The 22,299-nt window shown below is 39.3% G+C and overlaps 1 protein-coding gene across 10 annotated transcripts in view; it reads right to left on the reverse strand.

The window, feature by feature from the left end:
- Window positions 1-22,299, reverse strand: part of ARHGEF6 (Rac/Cdc42 guanine nucleotide exchange factor 6) — a 124,586-nt gene that overhangs the window by 49,337 nt on the left and 52,950 nt on the right. For all 10 annotated transcript variants that reach the window (XM_070783564.1, XM_070783563.1, XM_019955784.2 and 7 more), the window contains 3 exons: window positions 13,307-13,401; window positions 10,176-10,271; window positions 8,235-8,357 (listed from right to left, as the gene is read on the reverse strand). In XM_070783564.1, the coding sequence (XP_070639665.1) occupies window positions 8,235-8,357; window positions 10,176-10,271; window positions 13,307-13,401 (314 nt within the window). The remainder of the gene's footprint in view (window positions 1-8,234; window positions 8,358-10,175; window positions 10,272-13,306; window positions 13,402-22,299) is intronic.

Consider the following 22,299-nt stretch of genomic DNA (forward strand, 5'->3'; position numbering starts at 1 on the left):
AGAAGTGGGCAAAGGACTTGAATAGACATTTTTCCTAAGAAGACATACAAATGGTACATGAAAAGATGTTCAATATCACTAATCCTTAGGGAAGTGCAAATCAGAACTATGATGATATTTTATAATAACTATAGATGGAGTATAACCTTTAAAAATTTTGAATCACTATATTGTACACCTGTAACTTATATTAACATTGTACAACTATGCTTCAATTAAAATATTACTTGAGTATTTGAGGAAAACAGATACATGACCCTTACTACATAAGATTGTATACATTTAGGTAAAGAACTGGAGAAGGAAATGGCAACCCACTCCAGTACTCTTCCCTAGAGAATCCTGTGGACAGAGGAGCCTGGTGGGCTGCTGTCTATGGGGTCGCACAGAGTCAGACACGACTAAAGTGACTTAGCATGCATGCATGCATTGGAGGAGGAAATGGCAACCCACTCCAGTATTCTTGCCTGGAGAATCCCAGGGACAGAGGAGCCTGGTGGGCTGCTGTCTATGGGGTCGCACAGAGTCAGACAAGACTGAAGCGACTTAGCAGCAGCAGCAGGTAAAGAACTGTAGAAACACACACAGAGATACACACACAAACAATGAGACATTCCTTCACATCTGATTAGGATGGTCATTACCAAAAAATAAAGAAAGAGAACTCTGGTGGTGCAGTGGATGAGAGTTCACCTGCCAGAGTGGGGGACACGGGTTTGATCTCTGGTCCAGGAGGATTCCACGTGCCACAAAGCAACTGGGCACCACAAGCACCACAACTACTGAGTCCACGCTCCAGAGCCTGTGCGCTGCAACTACTGAAGCCCACGTGCCTAGACCTGTGCTCCGCAACAAGAGAAGCCAGCCCTAGGAGAACCCCGTGCACCACAACTGGAGAGTGGCCCCTGCTCGCCGCAACTAGAGAAGGCCCACGCAAAGCAATGAAGACCCAGTGCAGCCAAAGACAAAGAAATAATTAAAAGTAAGAAAGAAAGACAAATGCTGGCAAAGATGTGAAGACACTGGAATCTTTGTGCACTGTTGGTAGGAATATAAATTGGTGCACCACAGTGGAAAACAGTATGGAAATTCCTCAAAACACTGAAAATAGAACTACTATTTAATCCAGCAATCCAACTTTTGGGTATTTATCCAAATACATTGAAATGAGAATCTCAAAGAGACATTTGCATTCCCATGTTTGCTGAGGCATTATTTACAATAGCCAAGTTGTGAAAACAATCTAAGTGTCCATGATGATGAATGGATAAAGAAATGTACTATGTACATGCCTATCTCTTTAAACAGAAGGAAATACTGTCATATGTGAAAATATAAATGAACTTTGAGGACATTATGCTAAGTGAAATGTCAGTCACAGAAACACATTACATGATTCCATTTATATAAGGTATCTACGTTAGTCAAATTCATAAAAGCAGGAAGTAAAATGGTGATTTCCAGGAGCTGAGGTAAGGGAAAAATGGGGAGTTACTCTTCAATGGATATAAAGTTTCAGGTACAAAAGATTTAAAATTCTAGAGATCTGCTGTACAAAATTGTGCTAATGATTAACAGTGCTGTTCTGTACACTTAAAATTTTGTTAGGAGGATAGATGTCATGTTATACAGTTGTTTGTTTGTTTGTTTTACACAATAAAAATAGAAGGAAAAAAAGTGGAAGCAAAATTAAAACTTCCTCAGGCAAACAAAAACTGAGGGAAATTGTCACCAGTAGATTTTCTATCAAATATTTGTAAGAGAAGTATTTCAGAGAGAAGGAAACTTGGATCTACATAGAAAAGGAAGAGTGTCAGAGAATAAATGCAGGTAAAATAGAATCTTTTTTTCATATTTTTAATAGAACTAGTCAAAGTAATAATAGCAACAATATATTGAGTGATTTTACATTATGAATAAATGAAATGAATGAGGATAATAAGAGATGAGGGGGAAGAACTGATAATACTCCAAGTTCTGCTAAGTCACTTCAGTAGTGTCTGACTCTGTGCGACCCCACAGACAGCAGCCCACCAGGCTCCCCCGTCCCTGGGATTCTCCAGGCAAGAATACTGGAATGGGTTGCCATTTCCTTCTCCAATGCATGAAAGCGAAAAGTGAAAGGGAAGTTGCTCAGTCGTGTCTGACTCCTAGCGACCCCATGGACTGCAGCCTACCAGGGCTCCTCCATCCATGGGATTTTCCAGGCAAGAGTACTGGAGTGGGGTGCCATTGCCTTCTCTGAGTTACTACTTGTGAAATGGTAAGTGTTATGTGAGTAGTTGTTGTAAGTCTGTCAGAGTAGTTGTAAATGGATATTCAAGCTCTAGGGAAATCACTAAAATTCTTCCTAAAAGAGAAGAAAGAAATGAAATCATACAAAATATTTAACTAAAACCAGAGAAGGTAGTACAAGGGGGATAGCAAAGAAAGAACAAGTGCAATGAATAGAAAACAGTTACAACATTTTAGATATTAACCCAACTATAATAATAATCATCACTTTAAATATGAATGGTCTAAATATGCCATTTAAAAGATAGAGACTTTCAGAGTGGATTAAAAAGCAAGACTCAATTATATATTGTCTACAAGACACAGATTACAAAGCAAAGGAATGGAAAAAGACATTAAGAGTAATCAAAAGATAGCTGGACTAGCTATGTTAATTTCAGAAAAAGCTGATTATCAGAACATGGAAAATTATCAGGGATAAAGAGAGAGAATTACATGAAGATAAAAAGGCCATCTCTCCAACAAGATAAAGCAATCCTTAACACAAATGCCCCTAACAAAAGAACATCAAAACACTTGAGGGAAAAGAAAGTGATAGAACTGGAAGGAGAAATAGATGGCTCCACTATTATACTCCATCCCTGTATCAGTATCAGTAAATTCAGGTCAAAAATGGATAAGGATGTAATTGAAAAGAATAGTATCATTAATCTAGTTGATCTAATCAACATTTATTGAAAAATTGATTCAACAACAGGAAATACAAATTCTTAAGTTCACATGAACATTCACAAAGATAGATCCAATTCTGGGACATAAAATACAGTGCAACAGATTTATAAGAATAGAAATCAACAAATGGTGCTGGGACAATTGGATCAGTTCAGTTCAGTCGCTCAGTCATGTCTGACTCTTTGCAACCCCATGGACTGCAGCACACCAGGCTTCCCTGTCCAGCACCAACTCCCGGAGTTTACTCAAACTCATGTCCATTGAGTCGGTGATGCCATCCAACCATCTCATCCTCTGTTGTCACCTTTTCCTCCCACCTTCAATCTTTCCCAGCACTAGGATCTTTTCCAATGAGTCAGTTCTTTGCATCAGGTGGCCAAAGTATAGGAGTTTCAGCTTCAGCATCAGTCCTTCCAATGAATATTCAGGACTTATTTCCTTTAGGATGGACTGGTTGGATCTCCTTGCAGTCCAAGGGACTCTCAAGAGTCTTCTCCAACACCACAGTTCAAAAGCATCAATTCTTTACCACTTAGCTTTCTTTATAGTCCAACTCTCACATCCATACATGACTACTGGAAAAACCATAGCTCTGACTAGACGGACCTTTGTTGGCAAAGTAATGTCTCTGCTTTTTAATATGCTGTCTAGGCTGGTCATAATTTTTCTTCCAAGGAGCAAGTGTCTTTTAATTTCATGGCTGCAGTCACCATCTGCAGTGATTTTGGAGCCCCCAAAAAAGTCTGTCACTGTTTCCATCGTTTCCCCATCTATTTGCCATGAAATGATGGGACCGGATGCCATGATCTTAGTTTTCTGAATGTTGAGTTTTAAGCCAACTTTTTCACTTTCCTCTTTCACTTTCATCAAGAGGCTCTTTAGCTCTTTGCTTTCTGCCATAAGGGTGGTATCATCTGCATATCTAAGGTTACTGATATTTCTCCCAGCAATCTTCATTCCAACTGTGCTTCATCCAGTCCAACATTTCTCATGATGCACTATATAAGCGGGGTGACAATATACAGACTTGATGTACTCCTTTCCCGATTTGGAACCAGTCTGTTGTTCCATGTCCTAACAGACAGTTCTAACTGTTGCTTCTTGATTTGCATACAGATTTCTTAGGAGGCAGGTCAGTTGGTCTGGTATTTCTGTCTCTTTAAGAATTTTCCACAGTTTGTTGAGATCCACACAGTCAAAGGCTTTGGCATAGACAATAAAGCAGAAGTAGATGTTTTTCTGGAACTCTCTTGCTTTTTTGATGATCCAGCAGATGTTGGCAATTTGATCTCTGGTTCCTCTGCCTTTTCTAAATCCAGCTTGAACATCTGGAAGTTCACAGTTCACATACTGTTGAAGTCTGGCTTGGAGAATTTTGAGCATTACTTTGCTAGCATGTGAGATGAATGCAATTGTGCAATAGTTTGAGCATTCTTTGGCACTGCCTTTATTTGGGATTGGAATGAAAACTGACCTTTTCCAGTCCTGTGGCCACTGCTGAGTTTTCCAAATTTGCTGGCATATTGAGTGCAGCACTTTCACAGCATCATCTTTTAGGATTTGAAATAGCTCAACTGGAATTTGATCACTTCCACTAGCTTTTTTCATAGTGATGCTTCCTAGGCCCACTTGACTTTGCATTCCAGGATGTCTGGCTCTAGGTGAGTGATGACACCATTGTGATTATCTGGGTCATGAAGATTTTTTTGTATAGTTCTTCTGTGTATTCTTGCCACCTCTTCTTAATATCTTCTGCTTCTGTTAGGTCCATACCATTTCTGTCCTTTATTGTGCCTATCTTTGCATGAAAAGTTCCCTTGGTATCTCTAATTTTCTTGAAGAGATCTCTAGTCTTTCCCATTCTATTGTTTTCCTCTATTTCTTTGCATTGATCGCTGAGGAAGGCTTTCTTATCTCTCCTTGCTATTCTTTGGAACTCTGCATTCAGATGGGTATATCTTTCCTCTTCTCCTTTGCCTTTTGCTTCTCTTCTTTTCACAGCTATTTGTAAGGCCTCCTCAGACAAACATTTTGCCTTTTTGCATTTCTTTTTCTTAGGGATGGTCTTGATCACTGCCTCCTGTACAATGACACGAACCTCCATCCATAGTTCTTCAGGCACTCTGTCTATCTAATTCTAATCTAAGATCTCATCCCTTGAATCTATTTGTCACTTCCACTGTATAATCATAAGGGATTTGATTTAGGTCATACCTGAATGGTCTAGTGGTTTTCTCTGCTTTCTTATCCACATACAAAAAATGAAACTGGACTCCTACCTCACATCATATGTAAAAATTAGCTCAAAAAGGATTAAAGAGCTAAATTAAAGAGCTGCTACTGCTGCTGCTAAGTTGCTTTAGTCGTGTCCGACTCTGTGCGACCCCATAGACGGCAGCCCACCAGGCTCCCTCGTCCCTGGGATTCTCCAAGCAAGAATACTGAAGTAGGTTGCCATTTCCTTCTCCAATGCATGAAAGTGAAAAGTGAAAGTGATGTCGCTCAGTCGTGTCTGACTCTTAGCGACCCCATGGACTGCAGCCTACCAGGCTCCTCCGTCCATGGGATTTTCCAGGCAAGAGTACTGGAGTAGGGAATTAAAGAGCTAATACTATAAAATTCTTAGAAAGGCATATCTTCATAGCCTAGGCAATAATTTTAGGCAATAGATTAGATTAGGCAATCTATTAGGCATAGATTAGGCAACAGTTTTTTAGATATAACACCAAAATATAAGCAAAGTAGATAAAATAGATATATCGGACATCATCAAAATTAAACAAAATAAAAATTTTTGTGCTTCAAAAGATAGCATCAAGTGAGTAAAAAGAAAACCCACAAAATGGGAGAATTTTTTTGCAAATCACACATTGGATAAGAGTATATAAAGAAGAATGTACAAAGAAATATTGCCACTCAAAAATGAAAAGATGAATTAACTCACATAAAAAATGGACAAATGATTTGAGTAGATGTATTTCCACAGAAGATATTAAAATAGCCAAGAAGCACAGGAAATATCATTAGCCCTTAGAGAAATGGAAGGTGACTGCTACTAGTAAGGGGTTTCTTTTGAGGGTGATGGAAATATTCTGGACCTAAACAGAGATGATGGTTGCACAACATTATATATACACAACCACTGAGTTATACATTTTTAAATGGTGAATTTATGGTATGTTAATCATATCTCAATAACGAGACAAGTAACCCAATTTAACAACAGGTGAAGGATCCGAATAGACATTTCCCCAAATGAAGGTACACCAACTGCCAATAAGCACATGAAAGATGCTCAGCATCATGAGTCATTAGGGAAATGCAAATCAATGTCACAATAAGGTATCATTTCATACCCTTTAGGAAGGCTATAATCTATAATCAAAAAGACTAATGATAACAAATGTTGGTGAGGATGTGGAGAAAGTATTAGTAGGAATATAAATTGGTGCAGCCACTTGGAAAAGTCTCACAGTTCCTCTAAAAGTAAAACAGAGTTCCTGTATGACCCACCAATTTTACTCCTAGGTATCTACTACCCAAAAGAAATGAAAACATGTCCACACAAAGACTTGTACATGAACCTTCATAATAACACCATTCACAATCCATATGTCCACAAGCTGGTGAATGGAAGACCAATATGTGGTATTCATACAATGGAATGTTTTTCATTATATGACAATTTAAAAAGCAGTGTACTGATAAGTGCAACAGCACTGATGAATCTTGAAAACATTATGCTGAGTGAAAGAAGCCAGACACAAAAGGCCATACGTTGTGTGATTTCACTTAAATGAAATGTTCAGAATAAGCAAATCCATAGCGACCTAACGTATTTCAGTGGTTGCCTTGGTCTGGCAATGGAGAGTCACTGCTAATGAGTATGGGTTTGTTTGGAGAATGATGAAAATCTTCTAATATTGATCATGGTGATGGTTGCACAATTCTGAATTTACTTAACACTTTAAATGGGTGAATTGTATAGTATGTGAATTATATCTCAATAAAGCTGTTATATTAAAAAGGAAATGGTAACATTTTATTTCTTAAGTACATAAGTGTTCATTTTATGATAATCCTTTAAATTTGCATTTAGAGTATTCTCTTTGTAGGTGAAACACATGCCTCCATAAAAACATTTTTTTAGAAGTCTGACAGACCTGGATTCTAATTCGGGCTCAACCACTTAACAATTATGAGTACTTGGGCAAATTACTTAACCTTCCAATGTCTTATCTGTAAAGAAGAGATGGTAATAATAGTAACTCTATCATAGGCGTTTACATCATGTGCTTGGCACATTGTCAGTGTTATTATTAGCTCTAAGCAGTTGAGCCACTTGCCTAAATAATCCAGAGTCACGGCTTCTTTCTTTAAACTCCAACGACCATATTTGCTATTTCATAAAAATTCACAACTTTCATCAGGGAAGTAAAACTGACCTCCAAGGAGAACCTACTGAATTCTACCTTCAAAATGCCCTTACATAACAGCTCTATAAAGCCAATCAAGCCCTTCACAAAACAGAACAAAACTGAAGTTTCCATCACTTTCTGAGGGTTGGTGTCAACTAGCGTTTCAGGTTGGCTCTGGGAGTTCAAGTCAAATTAAGAGAAAAGTCTTTTCTGTCTTGAGCAGCCTCCAGAATCATGTTGGTCTGAATCTAGACTCTGAGTTCACTCATAAGAGCCTCTGCATGTTGTTCTTCCTATTGTCTCACCTGGATTTCTAGCACACAGTTTCAAAGTCAAAACTGTCTTCAAGCCTATCCTACAGAATCCTGGTCCCGAGGACTGTATCAGTGAATGTGTCAAGGATGAGTTGTCAGAGGGTAAGGAAGGGCAGGAGAGACGTGAGCTCAGCTGGATCCCTTGTAAGGACTCTTAAAGGAGACAGTGTTCTGCTGTTCTCCATGCATCCGAAAGCTTATATTCGTGTATAATTATAATCCGAGATCTTTGCTTAAAGTACGTGACACATAATTTCATGTCTAAGAATCTACGCTCCATGAGGGAAGGGACCTTCTCTTCCCTGTTCACAGCTGGATCCCCATCAGCTACTATAGGACTTTGCACATAGTAGGTGCTCAATAAATTATCTGTTACATGAATGGGCAATAAAACCATATAACAATGAATCGATTTCTGGTATGACGTAAAGGGATAATCAAGAGTTCGGAGGGAGACTCTAGATTTCCAAATAGGTAGTCCGAGGAAAAGGTATCATTGCAAAACAGCTTTTGGAGGGAAATGTTAATAATTTACCTGTGCTGGGTGAGCACATTTACAGCTGAAGGATGATTTGCACAGTAAGCCAGATACATAGATTTAAAATGAGGCATGAGGCTCAGAAGACAACCACCTACTTTGTGTTGGTTTTCTGGAAACCTGTAAGTAAAACAAGTGGAACACACAATGTAATAGAGAAAACAAGATAAAGGAAGGTGATTTATACTAAACCTGGCAACATGCAAACCTTTTGAATTCTTTTGCCAAAGTTAAAAAGAAACTTCTATATTATAACCATTTTATCTATGAAATGCAAGTTCTTGGCCACTGCTTTAAACCCCAGCCACCAAACATAGCTCCAATACATAGAGTCAGATACTTATTTTGCATTAATAGGGGTTTTAAGATGCTTATTCAAATTACAATATTCAAATTTAGCCAGACACACTAAAAATACTCTTGATTAATTTACATGAAGTTCAAGTACAGATAGTTTAGTTGGTAAAAAATCTGCCTGCAATGCAAGAGACCCTGGTTCGATTTCTGGGTTGGGAAGATCCACTGGAGAAGGGATAGGCTACCCCCTCCAGTATTCTTGGGCTTCCCTGGTGGCTCAGCTGGTAAAGAATCCACCTGCAATGTGGGAGACCTGGGTTCGATCCCTGGGTTGGGAAGATCCCCTGGAAAAAGGAACGGCTACTCACTCCAGTCTTCTGGCCTGGAGAATTCCATGGACTGTATAGTCCATTAGGTCACAAAGAGTCGGATATGATGGAGCAACTTTCACTTCACTTCACTTTAAGTACAGACAAAACTAACTGAATCCAGAAATGACACATCAAAAAGAAGTGTTATGTAGTCTTGGTGGCAGTTGCTAGGCAAGGTGACATCCAGATGTTTAAAATTACAAGTCACCTATCTTAGTTTGCAAAAAACTCAGAAAAACACAAGAAAAAAGTTACTTGGAATTCCACCATTCAGAGATATCGATTATAATAATTTTGGCTTATTCTTTGGACTCTTCTATGTATTTCTCTATAAAATGGAAAACAAAGATGACAAATCTAGATGGCAATCTGCTCTTAGTCACCACCTTTCCATACCAATCTTCTGGATCCCTACAGCATTTGGAGTGGCTCTTGAGGTCTCCTTGTGAGGGCTCTCACCAGCTTCCTCCGTGGACAACCACTTGTGCTTCACTAAGTTCAAGAAACAGGCAATTGCCCCCAAGTTCCCTATAGACAACAAAAGTCACCAATGTCTGAGATCCACCACTTGGACAACTAATCTTGCTCCAGAAGTAAATTGCTTGATGATCATCACAGTTCACTCTGCAGTATGAAGTTGAACACCTCAATGATCTAGCTAGCCTTCAATGATGTATTGTGCTTCACATAAAGGTATTACTTGGAAAAGTAATTCGCTATGTATGAACTATCATCTAATAGATGATAAAGGCATCATCTATAGTCAGTTTAGACCTTATTTGTCAACATAATTCTTAAATAAAGCCAGAAGTAATTGACTAGATGTAGAACACTGATAAGCAACTAGTGGTCTGACACTGTGAATACCACCACCTAGTGAATTTTCTCTGTTGTTGTTATTGTAGAGTTGCTCAGTCATGTCCAACTGTTTTGCGACCCCATGGACTGTATGTAGCCTGCCAGGCTCCTCTGTCCATGGGATTTCCCAAGCAAGAATACTGGAGTGGGCTGCCATTTCCTTCTCCAGGGGCTCTTCCTGACCCAGGGATTGTACCCCAATCTCCCACTGTGCAGGCAAATTCTTTATCACTGAGCCACCAGGGAAGTCCAGATTTTCTCTGTACTGGGGCAATTTACTAAAGTTGTAATAAATGTATAAATGCATAAATACAAAGTGCCCATATCTAAGACAACAGTCAAAAGAAAACAAAACACACATTTAAAAAACCCAATGTTGCTAGCTATCTTAATGGCAATGTGAGACACTTACTTTGAACATTCTTCCAAGGCTTGGCAGAGCGTCTGTTGAAATGTACATACTTCCTCGAAGTTTCCCAATAAAGATGTAAACTCCACAGTACTCAGACTGAAAAATAGATATATGCAGCTTCAGTGAAGAGAACTTGGGGATGACTTGAGCTATCTCTCTCTAGTCTGGTTAGGTGACAGTTTGCTAGTAACTGGCAAATGGGACAAAGGAAGCAATTCTTATATTTTAACTTTTGCTTCTGAATTGACACCAACTCTGTGGTCTTAAGCAACTTTCTAAAACTTCTTTCCTTGGTTTCCTTTTCTACGACAAGAATAATGATCCTAAAGAAATGAGTGTTTACAAGGGACATTAGGTATTTTACAAAGCGAGGAGTAAATGAGTAACAAGTGCTTAACATCTGAGCATTGACAGAGAACAGATTGGTGGTTGCCAAAGGTGGGGAGAAGGGGTGGGTGGAATGGATTACGGTGGTCAAAAGGTTCAAGCTTCTAGTTATAAAATAAGGAAGGCATAGGGATGGAATGTATGGCATGGTGACCACAGTCAATAATACTGTACTGCATATTGGAAAGTTTCTGAGAGAGTAGGTCTTAAAAGTCCTCATCACAAGAAAAAAATTTTGTAACTATGTGTGATGATAAATATTAACTAGATTTACTGTAGTGATTATTTCACAATATATACACATACTGAATCATTACACTGTACATCTGAACTAATATAATGTTTACATGTCAACTCTATCTCAATAAAAAATAAATAAGAATCTAAAGTAGGTAGAATACATCACAGTTGGGAATAAGTGTAAAAACTTTTGAATTCTCTCCCTGAGAGGAGCTGGGACAGTAATTGGAAGATATTATATATGCCATATAAGGCACAAGGAAAAAGAGCAAAATCCGGCTTCTCTTAAATTAAAATCAACTCAAGGAAATCTGGAGAGGAAGTAGGAGGGAAGAAATAGTAATGATGTGTGTGTTTGTTTTTGGAATGGAGTAGAATCAAACAAAGACAAACTGAACAATTTTATCCACCACCTCTGTACTAAGAATTTTCTCATCTTTTCTTCTCATATCGAAAAAAAAAAAAAAAAAAGGAGCCAACATTAGTATAGCGCTTAACACTGAGGTAAGCATTTTACAAATAACAACTTGTCTTAACCTTACAACAACTTTATGAGATAGATACTATCGCTGTCTCCATTTTACACATAAGGAAACCCACACACAGAGAGGTTAGGCAAATCAGGCAAAGTCACAAAGCCAGCGAATGGTGAAGCCAAAAGTTGAACTCAAACATTCTAGCTCCAGAGTAAATGCTTCTACTTTTTGAGAGAAAACTTTTCTGAAGATTGACTTAAAAGGCCAACGTCTGCCACACGTTATTTCTCCTTAATATAATAATACTAGGGGAGGGTTTCCAGGAGAGTAACTTTTGCTGACAAAGAAAAGGAAGACCCAAACAGACGTTACCAGTAACCCCCAGAGTATAAAAAGCACCCAGTTCCTACCCTCTGATGCCCTCTTGAACCACAAGCTGAAAAACCCCTCTCATGGGTGTCAAAAGTGAAACCGTTTAGGCAGCTTTCCTGGCTGTTGCTCCCCTAGAGCAGCAGGAACTTGACTGAGCACTTAGCTGGGCCCTTCAGGATTAAACAGTAAACAGTCTGCTTTGCTCAAATCACTTCGGGGTCGACCAGGCAGAACCAATGGAAAGTGACTGTAAGTGCATTTCGAATTTCCGTGGAACAGTGAGGTTCTGGCTCGGTTCTCTCACCTCCTCTGCCCTGGCTCTTTTCCTTTCTTTTGTCTAGTTCTTGATTGCTCATCAACCACTCCTTTATTTGAAGTCTTAACATCTCTGCTGTCAGCTTTAACACATCAGTTTCCCTCTCCTCCTCTGCCTGTCACCTCTAGAACACAGACCCACATTTCACTCAGTGGCAGGAGATACAGCAGGTTGAATCTGGCCACTGACTGACCATGTGATGGGCAGGGCAGTGAGCCTCTTTGGGATTTGGTTTTCTTATTTATTCAATGAGGAAAGTCATTTCTTCCAGGGCACTAGACCCAATGATTCACTGAAGTTCCATTCAGCTCTAAGAACTATGATTCACAGAGCACTTCATATTTTACAAAATATTAACAAAAGCTACTTTGTTGTTGATCATTTAAACTCTGACAAAACACAGGAATACAAAATCCTTTCATACTGAAGTAGGATTCCCACAGTGTCATGAAAATAACCAAGTGGGAAATTTAATAGGACATTATGTCTAAGCAAGAATGGTTTAGAAAAAGGGAGAAAATAGTGAAATACATCATTAAACTTATTTAAGCTAGAAGCCAACAATTTAGGTAATTGTTTGGCAAAAAATATACTCAAACTGAAGTAAAAGAAGAGGCTTCTGTCCTCCACTCTATGTATCAACTGCTAATTTTCTATTTGACTTAAATCATAATCTCTAGGAAAGTTTAATCCATTAAAAACACACAAATGCAGTTGGACATTATTTGTTACAAGCACTAAAAAAATGAGTGGTCAACAGTTTTATTTTGTGAAAAGTAAGTTTGCAATTCAGGCCTTCGGATTTCCATGATCAGAATAAGGTTTGAATGTTGGATTGTGAAAAACATTCTAACAACTCTTTCTCATTCACTTTGGCCTGGGTGAAATACTGGCTTGAATGGCTCTTAGGAACACTCACAAAATGCCACACTTTTTCCACTCTCAGAGCATGGGAAAGAGTTTCTGCTCTGGCAAGCAAAGGTCACAGCAAGCAGAAGAATTTCCAGTATCTGTGCTTTTTGCATAAAAACATCAGCAAGTCCTTTTTCTGGAAAGTAAAACCAAATATATCCCTTTAAAAATGGACAAGACAAAAATGGTGACAGACAGAAAAGCAGATCGACTCATTCCCGCCACAGCCAGAAGAGAGAGAAAGTCGAGCTCTCCAAAAGCAACATCTTGCATAATTTCTGTTGCCTTGACCATGTTCTTGGCAACCTGTGATCTGTGGAAATTCTTCTAAAGGGCAAAATCAATTATTCAGTGACATAAGAGTAATGACTCCATATGCTGACATTATCTTGCTTTGCTTAGTGAGGGGTTTAAAATATAAAACTTACTTGTTATTGGACTGCAGGGGTCTTAAGTAAGTAACAAGAAGAGACTGAAGTTCTTTAGCATAATCTTTTTCAGTGTCCAAGATATTCTGTAACACCTATGGAGAAACAAAGATCAAGGTATTGTAATTGTCAGAAAAGTCCAAAATAAAATACAGTTTTAGATCTTTTTATCAAATTATAAGAAAGAAAAGTCCTATTTACTCAGGTTAGCAGTGTGAGTAAGGAACACAAAATCTGAATGCATTCTAGCAAACTAATAATTGCATGGCAATTGGTTATATTGCATAACTCATACATGTTTTTTCAGAATTACCTTTACTTGGAGGGGCCCTACCATTTACACAGTATGGCTCAGAATGCTTTTGTGTGCTTTAAATTATTTTATCCTCAGTAAAAGTCTCAGCTAACAAAGGATCATCATTTCCATTTTATGGCTGAGAAGACTGAGACCAACTACCCCAAGACATAGAGATTCAACGTCAGGATAATTTCACGATAACTGATATCAAACACCAAAACAGATTTTTTTAAATGATGTTTTTGAGAAGATCTTTAGGTGACAAAATCTGAGGACACTGAATTTTTAAGCAGGGTTAAAACTGGTTTTTTAATTAAAAGTAAAAAGTGCCAGTATAAACATTTCAAAGAGAAAAAGAAGCTGAAATGTGAGGAATTAAATGAGGGAAATGATGCTTACCAGTATTATTAATGATAGCCCAAAGAAAATCCTCTAGGCAAAATAATCAATAAATAGGTCCACAGTTTCTCTTCCACCACCAGCCCTGGAGTCATGCCCCATTTCCCAGCCTTTTCTGGAGGCAGCTACAACCTTCATTCCAAGTTCTTAGAGATCCACCAAGCTAACATTTTGGTGTACTTTCTCATATCTCCTAATCCATTCAACACAAATTTACTGTCTATGTGGTGACAGGGCTTCCCTTGTGGCTCAGCTGGTAAAGAATCCGCCTGCAATGCGGGAGAACTGGGTTCGATCACTGGGTTGGGAAGATCCCCTGGAGAAGGGAAAGGATACCCACTCCAGTATTCTGGCCTGGAGAATTCCATGGACAGTCCATGGGGTCGCAAAGAGTCGGACATGACTGAGCAACTTTCACTATGTGGTGACAAAGGCCATACCTGCCCTCAGGGAGTTTCTACTCTATCTGCAGGGGGAGACATTAAACAGGGGGCTCACAAGACCATGTGAAGCATTCTTAGCCAGGAGAAGCCCTTTACCTACCAACATGCCAGACATGTACTCACAAGACAGGGCATGATGATCTGCTTTTAAAAGGTGGAATGGAAAAACCACCTGGAGGTCCAGGCAGCTGTGGTTTGTTTTGAAACAACTGAACTGAAGGGTGGTCGTCCAGGCTCTGCTACCAATGAGCAGGTTGCTTCAGTTTTAAGGTTTCACTTGCCTCATCTCAGATTGTGACATTTCACCTACCTCAGGGACCATTGTGAAGAGGTAAGGGAGACACTGTACGTGTAGGTGCTGGGTGAGTTGGGAAACAGTCCCTTCCAATTTAAATGGTTAAAAAAAAGGTTCCTCAATGGCAGTTATTGACATTTCAGAGCAGATCACTCTTTGTTGTGAGGGGATGCCCTGTGCACTGCAGGATGTTTAGCAACATCACTGGAATCTACCCGTCAGATGTCAGCTGCACGCCACCCCCTGCCCAAGTATGACAATCAAAAATGTGCCCAGACAATGCCAAATGTCACCTGAAGGGCAATATCACCCCTGGCCGACAAGGACATGGGCTATAGGGGTGGCCCCAATGAGTTGTAGCCCCTCCTCCCAGCCACTCACGTCTACTTTCAGTTTCTCTGTTCCTTAAAGAGGAATGCCTACTCTAGAAATAAGCGTGCATCTAGGGGCCTGGAGGTACCAGTGTGCTGTGAAATTAACCCACTAATGAAATAGAAATGTTACCCCCTACAGGAAGTCAACGCACAACAAAGGAAATTAGAAACTATCTTGAGATGAATTAAAAAAAAAAAAACACAACATAAAACACTTGTACGATGCAGTTAAAACAGTGCTTGGAGACGGTAAATAGCTATACATGCCTATATCAAAAAAGAAGAAACAGGACTTCTGGTTTCCACTCCAGCATTTAAGGCATTTGCTAGTCCATCCTAAAAATTACTCCATCCTAAAAACAAGCAAATAGCTTTTAAAAAAATGGGAAAAAGAACTTTACTTACATTTGTCAGGGAATTGAGGTCACAAGGGAAAAATGATACACTCAAAATTAGAGAAACAGACAAGCAGATAGAGATCATATCTTGCTGGAGCAGAAAACCATGAGAAGCCTCCACAGGAATGGGAAGCAAGGTAGGAAAACGTGAACTATAATTGATGAGTTGCTGGAGGCTCACTTTGCTGTACACCTTAAACTAACAACACGAACATTGTTAATCAACTATACCCCAATATAAAATAGAGTTTTTAAAGAGATATTTTTTAAAAAGTGGTGCTGGGACCACTGGATAAGTACATGCAAAGAAAGAACTTGCACTCCTACTTCACATCATATTAAAAAACTAACTCAAAATGGATGCTGGAGTTAAAATTACAAAACCCTGAGAAGAAAACAGAAGAGGAAATCTTCCTGACCTTGGATTTGGCAATGGATTCTTGGATGACACCAAAAGCACAAGCAACAAGAGACTAAAGATGGATAAATTTAAATTCATGAAAATTAAAAACTTTTATGTATCAAAGGACATTGTTTAGTTGCTAAGTCATGTCCAACTCTTTTGCAACCCCATGGTCTATAGCCCGCCGGCTCCTCTGTCCATGGGATTCCTCAGACAAGAATACTGGAGTGGATTCATGGCAATGTATGGCAAAACCACTACAATATTGTAAAGTAGTTAGCCTCCAATTAAAATGAATAAGATTATTTTAAAAATTTAAAAAAAAGAATACTGGAGTGGGTTGCCATTTTCTTCTCCAGGGGGTCTTCCCAACCCAGGGATCAAACCCATGTCTCCTGTGTCTCCTTTGGATTCTTTACCACTGAGCCACCAGAGAAGCTCACCAAAGGACATTGTCAAGAAAAAGACAACCCACAAAAAGGGGGAAATATTTACAAATAATGTATTTGAAAAGGGTCTACTATTCAGAATTTATAACTCAACAATAAAAGTAATCAATTAAAGTTGGCAAAGGATTTAAATAGACATCTCGCCAAAGAAGATATACAAATGGCCAACATGCACATAAAGAGATAGTCAACATAGTTAACCACTGCTGCTGCTGCTGCTAAGTCGCTTCAGTCGTGTCCGACTCTGTGCGACCCCATAGACAGCAGCCCACCAGGCTCCGCCGACCCTGGGATTCTCCAGGCAAGAACACTGGAGTGGGTTGCCATTTCCTTCTCCAATGCATGAAAGTGAAAGTGAAGTCGCTCAGTCGTGCCCGACTCTGTGCGACCCCATAGACAGCAGCCCACCAGGCTTCGCCGACCCTGGGATTCTCCAGGCAAGAACACTGGAGTGGGTTGCCATTTCCTTCTCCAGTGCATGAAAGTGAAAAGTGAAAGTGAAAGTGAAGTCGTGTCTGACTCTTAGCGACCCCATGGACTGCAGCCTACCAGGCTCCTCCATCCATGGGATTTTCTAGGCAAGAGTTCTGGAGTGGGGTGCCATTGCCTTCTCCGAGTTAACCACTAGGGAAATGCTAATCAAAACCACAATACTACTTCACACTTAGTAGAGTGGCTATAATAAAAAGAAAAAGTAGAAAATAAAAAGGGTTGGTGAAGATATGGAGAAACTGGAACCTTCATACATTGCTGGTGGGAAAGTCAAAAACTTTCTATGGAAAGTAGCTACTGTGGAAAACAGTTCGGCAGTTCCTCAAAAAGTCAGACATAGATTTATCATATGACCCAGTAATCCATTACTAGAAAGAATGAAAAAATATCTCTATGTAAATATTTGCACATCAATTTTCACAACAGCATTATAAATAATAACCCAAAGGTCCATCGGGTGATGGTTGGATACACAAAACCTATTATATCCATACAATGGAAGATTAATCAGTCAAAAAAAGCAATGAGTTACTAAGACACAACGTGGATGAACCTTGAAAATGTTATGCTAAGGAAGAAGCCAGACACAAAAGAACAAAGATTGTATGATTCAATTTATATGAAACATCCAGAATAAGGAAAACTCTACAGAGAGACAGAAAGTAGATTAGTGGTTGTTAAGGGCTGGAGGGAGTGAGTACTAATGGGTACAGGGTTTCTTATTGAGGTGATGAAAATGTTATAAAATAAGATGGTGGTGATCATCACATAATTTACTAAAAATCAGTGAATTGTACACTTTAAAGTGGTGACTTTTGTGGTATGTGAATTATATATCATTATAGCTGTTATCTTAAATTCGAAGGACAAATTTCTCATCTGTTCATGGAAATTTTTCTGTTTTTTCTCTGAGTTCAAGTCCTTATCCAGTAGAATACCCTTCCAAACTCAATTTGTCCATCCTTACACCTCTCTGCCCAGCTGAGCTGTTGTTCACTGCAGTGTATTAAATAATCACTTTTACTCACATTCAGCACTAGGATTCATTTTTCATTCTTACAAATAGAAAGAGGTGCACTAGAATTCAACAGGACCACAGTTATTAAGAGGTAAAACTCTTATACAGATTTCCTTTTTAGCAATATTTATTTGTCTACAGTATTCATATTGAAAGAAAAAGAGGCTGGTGGCCTGGCTTCCCACTTATATCCAGGAGAGAATGAAGTCAGTTTATCACTTCCTTTGTTCACATTTTTCTGAAGAGACCATGTCTAGTAATGTACCGTCTCAAATCCTCAACCTTGCATTCAAGAACCGTTGTCTGAAACTGTCATACTATCCAGATTATAATGTTCGTTTAAAAAAAAGAAAAACAAAGCGAAAAAGAAAAAAAAACACAATCATTGCCTGAGGGAATTTTTAAATTAGAAATTTCGAAGACATTATTTACATCATAAAGTGTAATTTTTTAAGACAATTAAACATCACTACTTTAACTCCAAGGTTGCTATCTCCCTGTTGAAACAGTTTTATTATTTCAACTTCCTTTAAAATGCAATCATCTCAAGTTCCCTTTGCAGAAAGGACTAAGATTTTGCAAGAAAGGTGCCAACTGCCCTGGTCCAAGGGGTTTATTGGAGTGTGTAAGCGAAGCAGTATTCCAAGGCTTCTATCTGCGCTGCAATCACTCGTACGGACAAACAGAAGCAGGAAGGCAGACACTCCTCACTGCCCTTGACTGAGTTCTGGAGATCTGAACAGAAACATATACTAAACTCATAATGTTGCAAGTTTTGAGGGTGGCTGAATGCTGATTTCATGGCTTCAATCACCACCTTTAGTGATTTTGGAGCCCCCCCAAAATAAAGTCTGACACCGTTTCCCCTGTTTCCCCATCTATTTCCCATGAAGTGATGGGACCAGATGCCATGATCTTCATTTTCTGAATGTTGAGCTTTAAGCCAACTTTTTCACTCTCCTCTTTCACTTTCATCAAGAGGCTTTTTAGTTTCTCTTCACTTTCTGCCATAAGGGTGGTGTCATCTGCATATCTGTGGTTATTGAGATTTCTCCCAGCAATCTTGATTCCAGCTTGTGTTTCTTCCAGTCCAGCGTTTCTCATGATGTACTCTGCATATAAGTTAAATAAACAGGGTGACAACATACAGCCTTGACGTACTCCTTTTCCTATTTGGAACCAGTCTGTTGCTCCATGTCCAGTTCTAACTGTTGCTTTCTGACCAGCATATAGGTTTCTCAAGAGGCAGGTCAGGTGGTCTGGTATTCCCATCTCTTTCAGAATTTTCCAGTTTATTGTGATCCACACAGTCAAAGGCTTTGGCATAGTCAGTAAAGCAGAAATAGATGTTTTTCTGCAACTATCTTGCTTTTTCCATGATCCAGCGGATGTTGGCAATTTGATCTCTGGTTCCTCTGCCTTTTCTAAAACCAGCTTGAACATCTGGAAGTTCACGGTTCACATATTGCTGAAGCCTGGCTTGGAGAATTTTGAGAATTTTGAGAATTTTACTTTACCAGCGTGTGAGATGAGTGCAATTGTGTGGTAGTTTGAGCATTCTTTGGCATTGCCTTTTTTTGGGATTGGAATGAAAACTGACCTTTTCCAGTCCAAAATCACTGCAGGTGGTGATTGCAGCTATGAAGTTAAAAGACGTTTACTCCTTGGAAGGAAAGTTATGACCAACCTAGACAGCGTATTCAAAAGCAGAGACATTACTTTGCCAACAAAGGTCCGTCTAGTCAAGGCTATGGTTTTTCCAGTGGTCATGTATGGATGTGAGAGTTGGACTGTGAAGAAGGCTGAGCACCAAAGAATTGATGCTTTTGAACTGTGGTGTTGGAGAAGACTCTTGAGAGTCCCTTGGACTGCAAGGAGATCCAACCAGTCCATTCTAAAGGAGATCAGTCCTGGGTGTTCTTTGGAAGGACTGATGCTAAAGCTGAAACTCCAGTACTTTGGCCAACTCATGGGAAGAGTTGACTCACTGGAAAAGACTCTGGTGCTGGGAGGGATTGGGGGCAGGAGGAGAAGGGGATGACAGAGGATGAGATGGCTGGATGGCATCACCGACTAGATGGACGTGAGTTTGGATGAACTCCGGGAGTTGGTGATAGACAGGGAGGCCTGGCATGCTGCGATTCATGGGGTCACAGAGTAGGACACGACTGAGCAACTGAACTGAACTGAATGCTGATTTTACAAGCTAGATTGACAAAGGTGATTAATGAGTCCTTCGTTAAATAATGCAAAATGTGTTTGAATGATGATGTACTGAACAGTATTGCCCTTGCTGTGGTGTGATTAGTAGAAATGCTCATCATGGTGGATGCCTAAGATTCTTTCCCAAATTCACTTGGATTTTTATTGCTTTCCTCAATCTCAATAGACCAACTGATGAACTTTGGAGACTGGTTCTTTATTTTTCAGGCCACAGGGCATCTACTGTAAAAGGATTAAAAAGGGAAGCAGACAGAGAAGGCTATGTGTTCCCAAACAGAAGGCCTCAGTGGTGAGTCAGAAGGCAGGGAGTTTGGCAGGCCAACTAACTTCAGAGCAGTACAATCTGATTGAGATGAAATCCACTCAATACTAAAATACACTGTCCAGACATTGCCTTTGCTTCCCTGATTCCTTCTTCACAAGGACAACGGAGTATCCTTTTGCTCAATTAACCTTTGACTAAATTCAGAATAAAACAGATGGTTAGAAGCCATAGAAAAAGAGGTAGAGGCCTTTTGAACCTCCATCCTAGGCTACTGATTTTCCAGTAAAATATATTTCCTCCATTTCCTGGAAATGCTTTAGAGTGAATTCATTTTTATAACTCTGTTTTCCAAAGGGAACGAATCATATAGGTCTGAGGAAATTATTTTAAGGGGCTAAAATGCAGAAACAAAGGCTGACTATAGAGATACGTCCCATGATAAAGGAAAACTATAACGGCCTTAAGAAAACTTAAATCTAAGCCAAATCACTGTTATAGGAATTCTGAGATAATTATGATGCCTACAAAAAATGAGTTTGTGTTGGTAAACTACTATGAAACAGGAAAGGGCAATACATTATTGTATTTATACAATATTTGGCTTATATGACAGAAGAGCCACCTGCTTACATTCAAGTGCAGTGGTCAATTTCACTTCTCCAAGTCCTTGGTTTTCACAAAACAAGCAGCACCATGCCCTGTAATTGACAGACCCAGCAAAACAGAATTGGACTCTGAAAACTCTCATCATCTCCCCAACTTCAGGTGGAAGACATGGATGGATGAGTCAAACAGGAAATAAGAAGGCAAAAAAGAATATGGCATATGGAGAAGGAATAAATGGACAGATGGGTAAGGTAGTTTAGATTAGTGGTTTAAAAAAGAGAGAATGCACAGAAGTTTTTTAGGGCAGTGAAATTACCCTGAACAACACTCTAAAGGTAGATAGATGTCATTATACATTTGTCCAAACCCCTAGAATGTCCAACATCAAGGGTAATGGCAATGTCAACTCTGGACTTTGGTGCTAATGATGTGTCAATGTAGGTTCATCAATTGTCACAAACATACCACTCTGATGGGACATGCTGATAGTGGGGGAGGCTATCTATGCATGTTTAGGGGCAGGGGTATACAAGACATCTCTCCATTTTGATCAGTTTCACCATGAAGCTAGAACTGCCCGAAAATATAAAGTTTTCTTTTTCTAAGAAGGGTAGATAAGCACTAGAAAGGTAGAGAAAAAAATCTTTCCACCTTTCCTACCGAATGGAGGCACTGAAAACAGACTGGTTAGGCATCTGCCATACATTACAATAAAGTAGAAGAAAGTTAGAAAAAATAAACAATACTGGCCCTTACTTATTATATTTGCCTATTTGGCTGTAGGGAAATATCTCTACAGATATACAGTTGCAGACAGAGGCAACTTCCAGAGTTTAGTACAGGCAAACCTCGTGTTATTGCACTTTGTTTCATTTCACTTTGTGGACATCGTGTATTTTCACAAACGGAAGGTGTATGGCAGCCCTGAATCAAGCAAGTCTACCGGCGCCATTTTTCCAACAGCATTTGCTCACTTCAGGTCTCTGTGTCACTTTTGGTAATTCTCCCAAGAGTCTACACTTTATCGTTATTATTATATTCATTGTGTGATGGGTGATCTTTGATATGACTACTGCAGAAAGATTACAACTCGCTGAAGGCTTAGATCATAGCATTTTTAACAATAAAATATTTGTTAATTAAGGCGTGTACATTGTTTTTTAAGACATAATGCCATTGCACACTTAATAGATGACAGTAAAGCATAAACAGGGACTTCCCTGGAGGTCCAGTGGTTAAGACTTCATGCTTCCACTGCAGGGGACACGGGTTTGATCCCTGGTTGGGGAACTAAAATCCTACATGCTGTGCAGCATGGTCAAAATTTTTT

Source organism: Bos indicus, chromosome X, assembly GCF_029378745.1.
Source record: "Bos indicus isolate NIAB-ARS_2022 breed Sahiwal x Tharparkar chromosome X, NIAB-ARS_B.indTharparkar_mat_pri_1.0, whole genome shotgun sequence".
Classification (NCBI taxonomy): Eukaryota; Metazoa; Chordata; class Mammalia; order Artiodactyla; family Bovidae; genus Bos; species Bos indicus.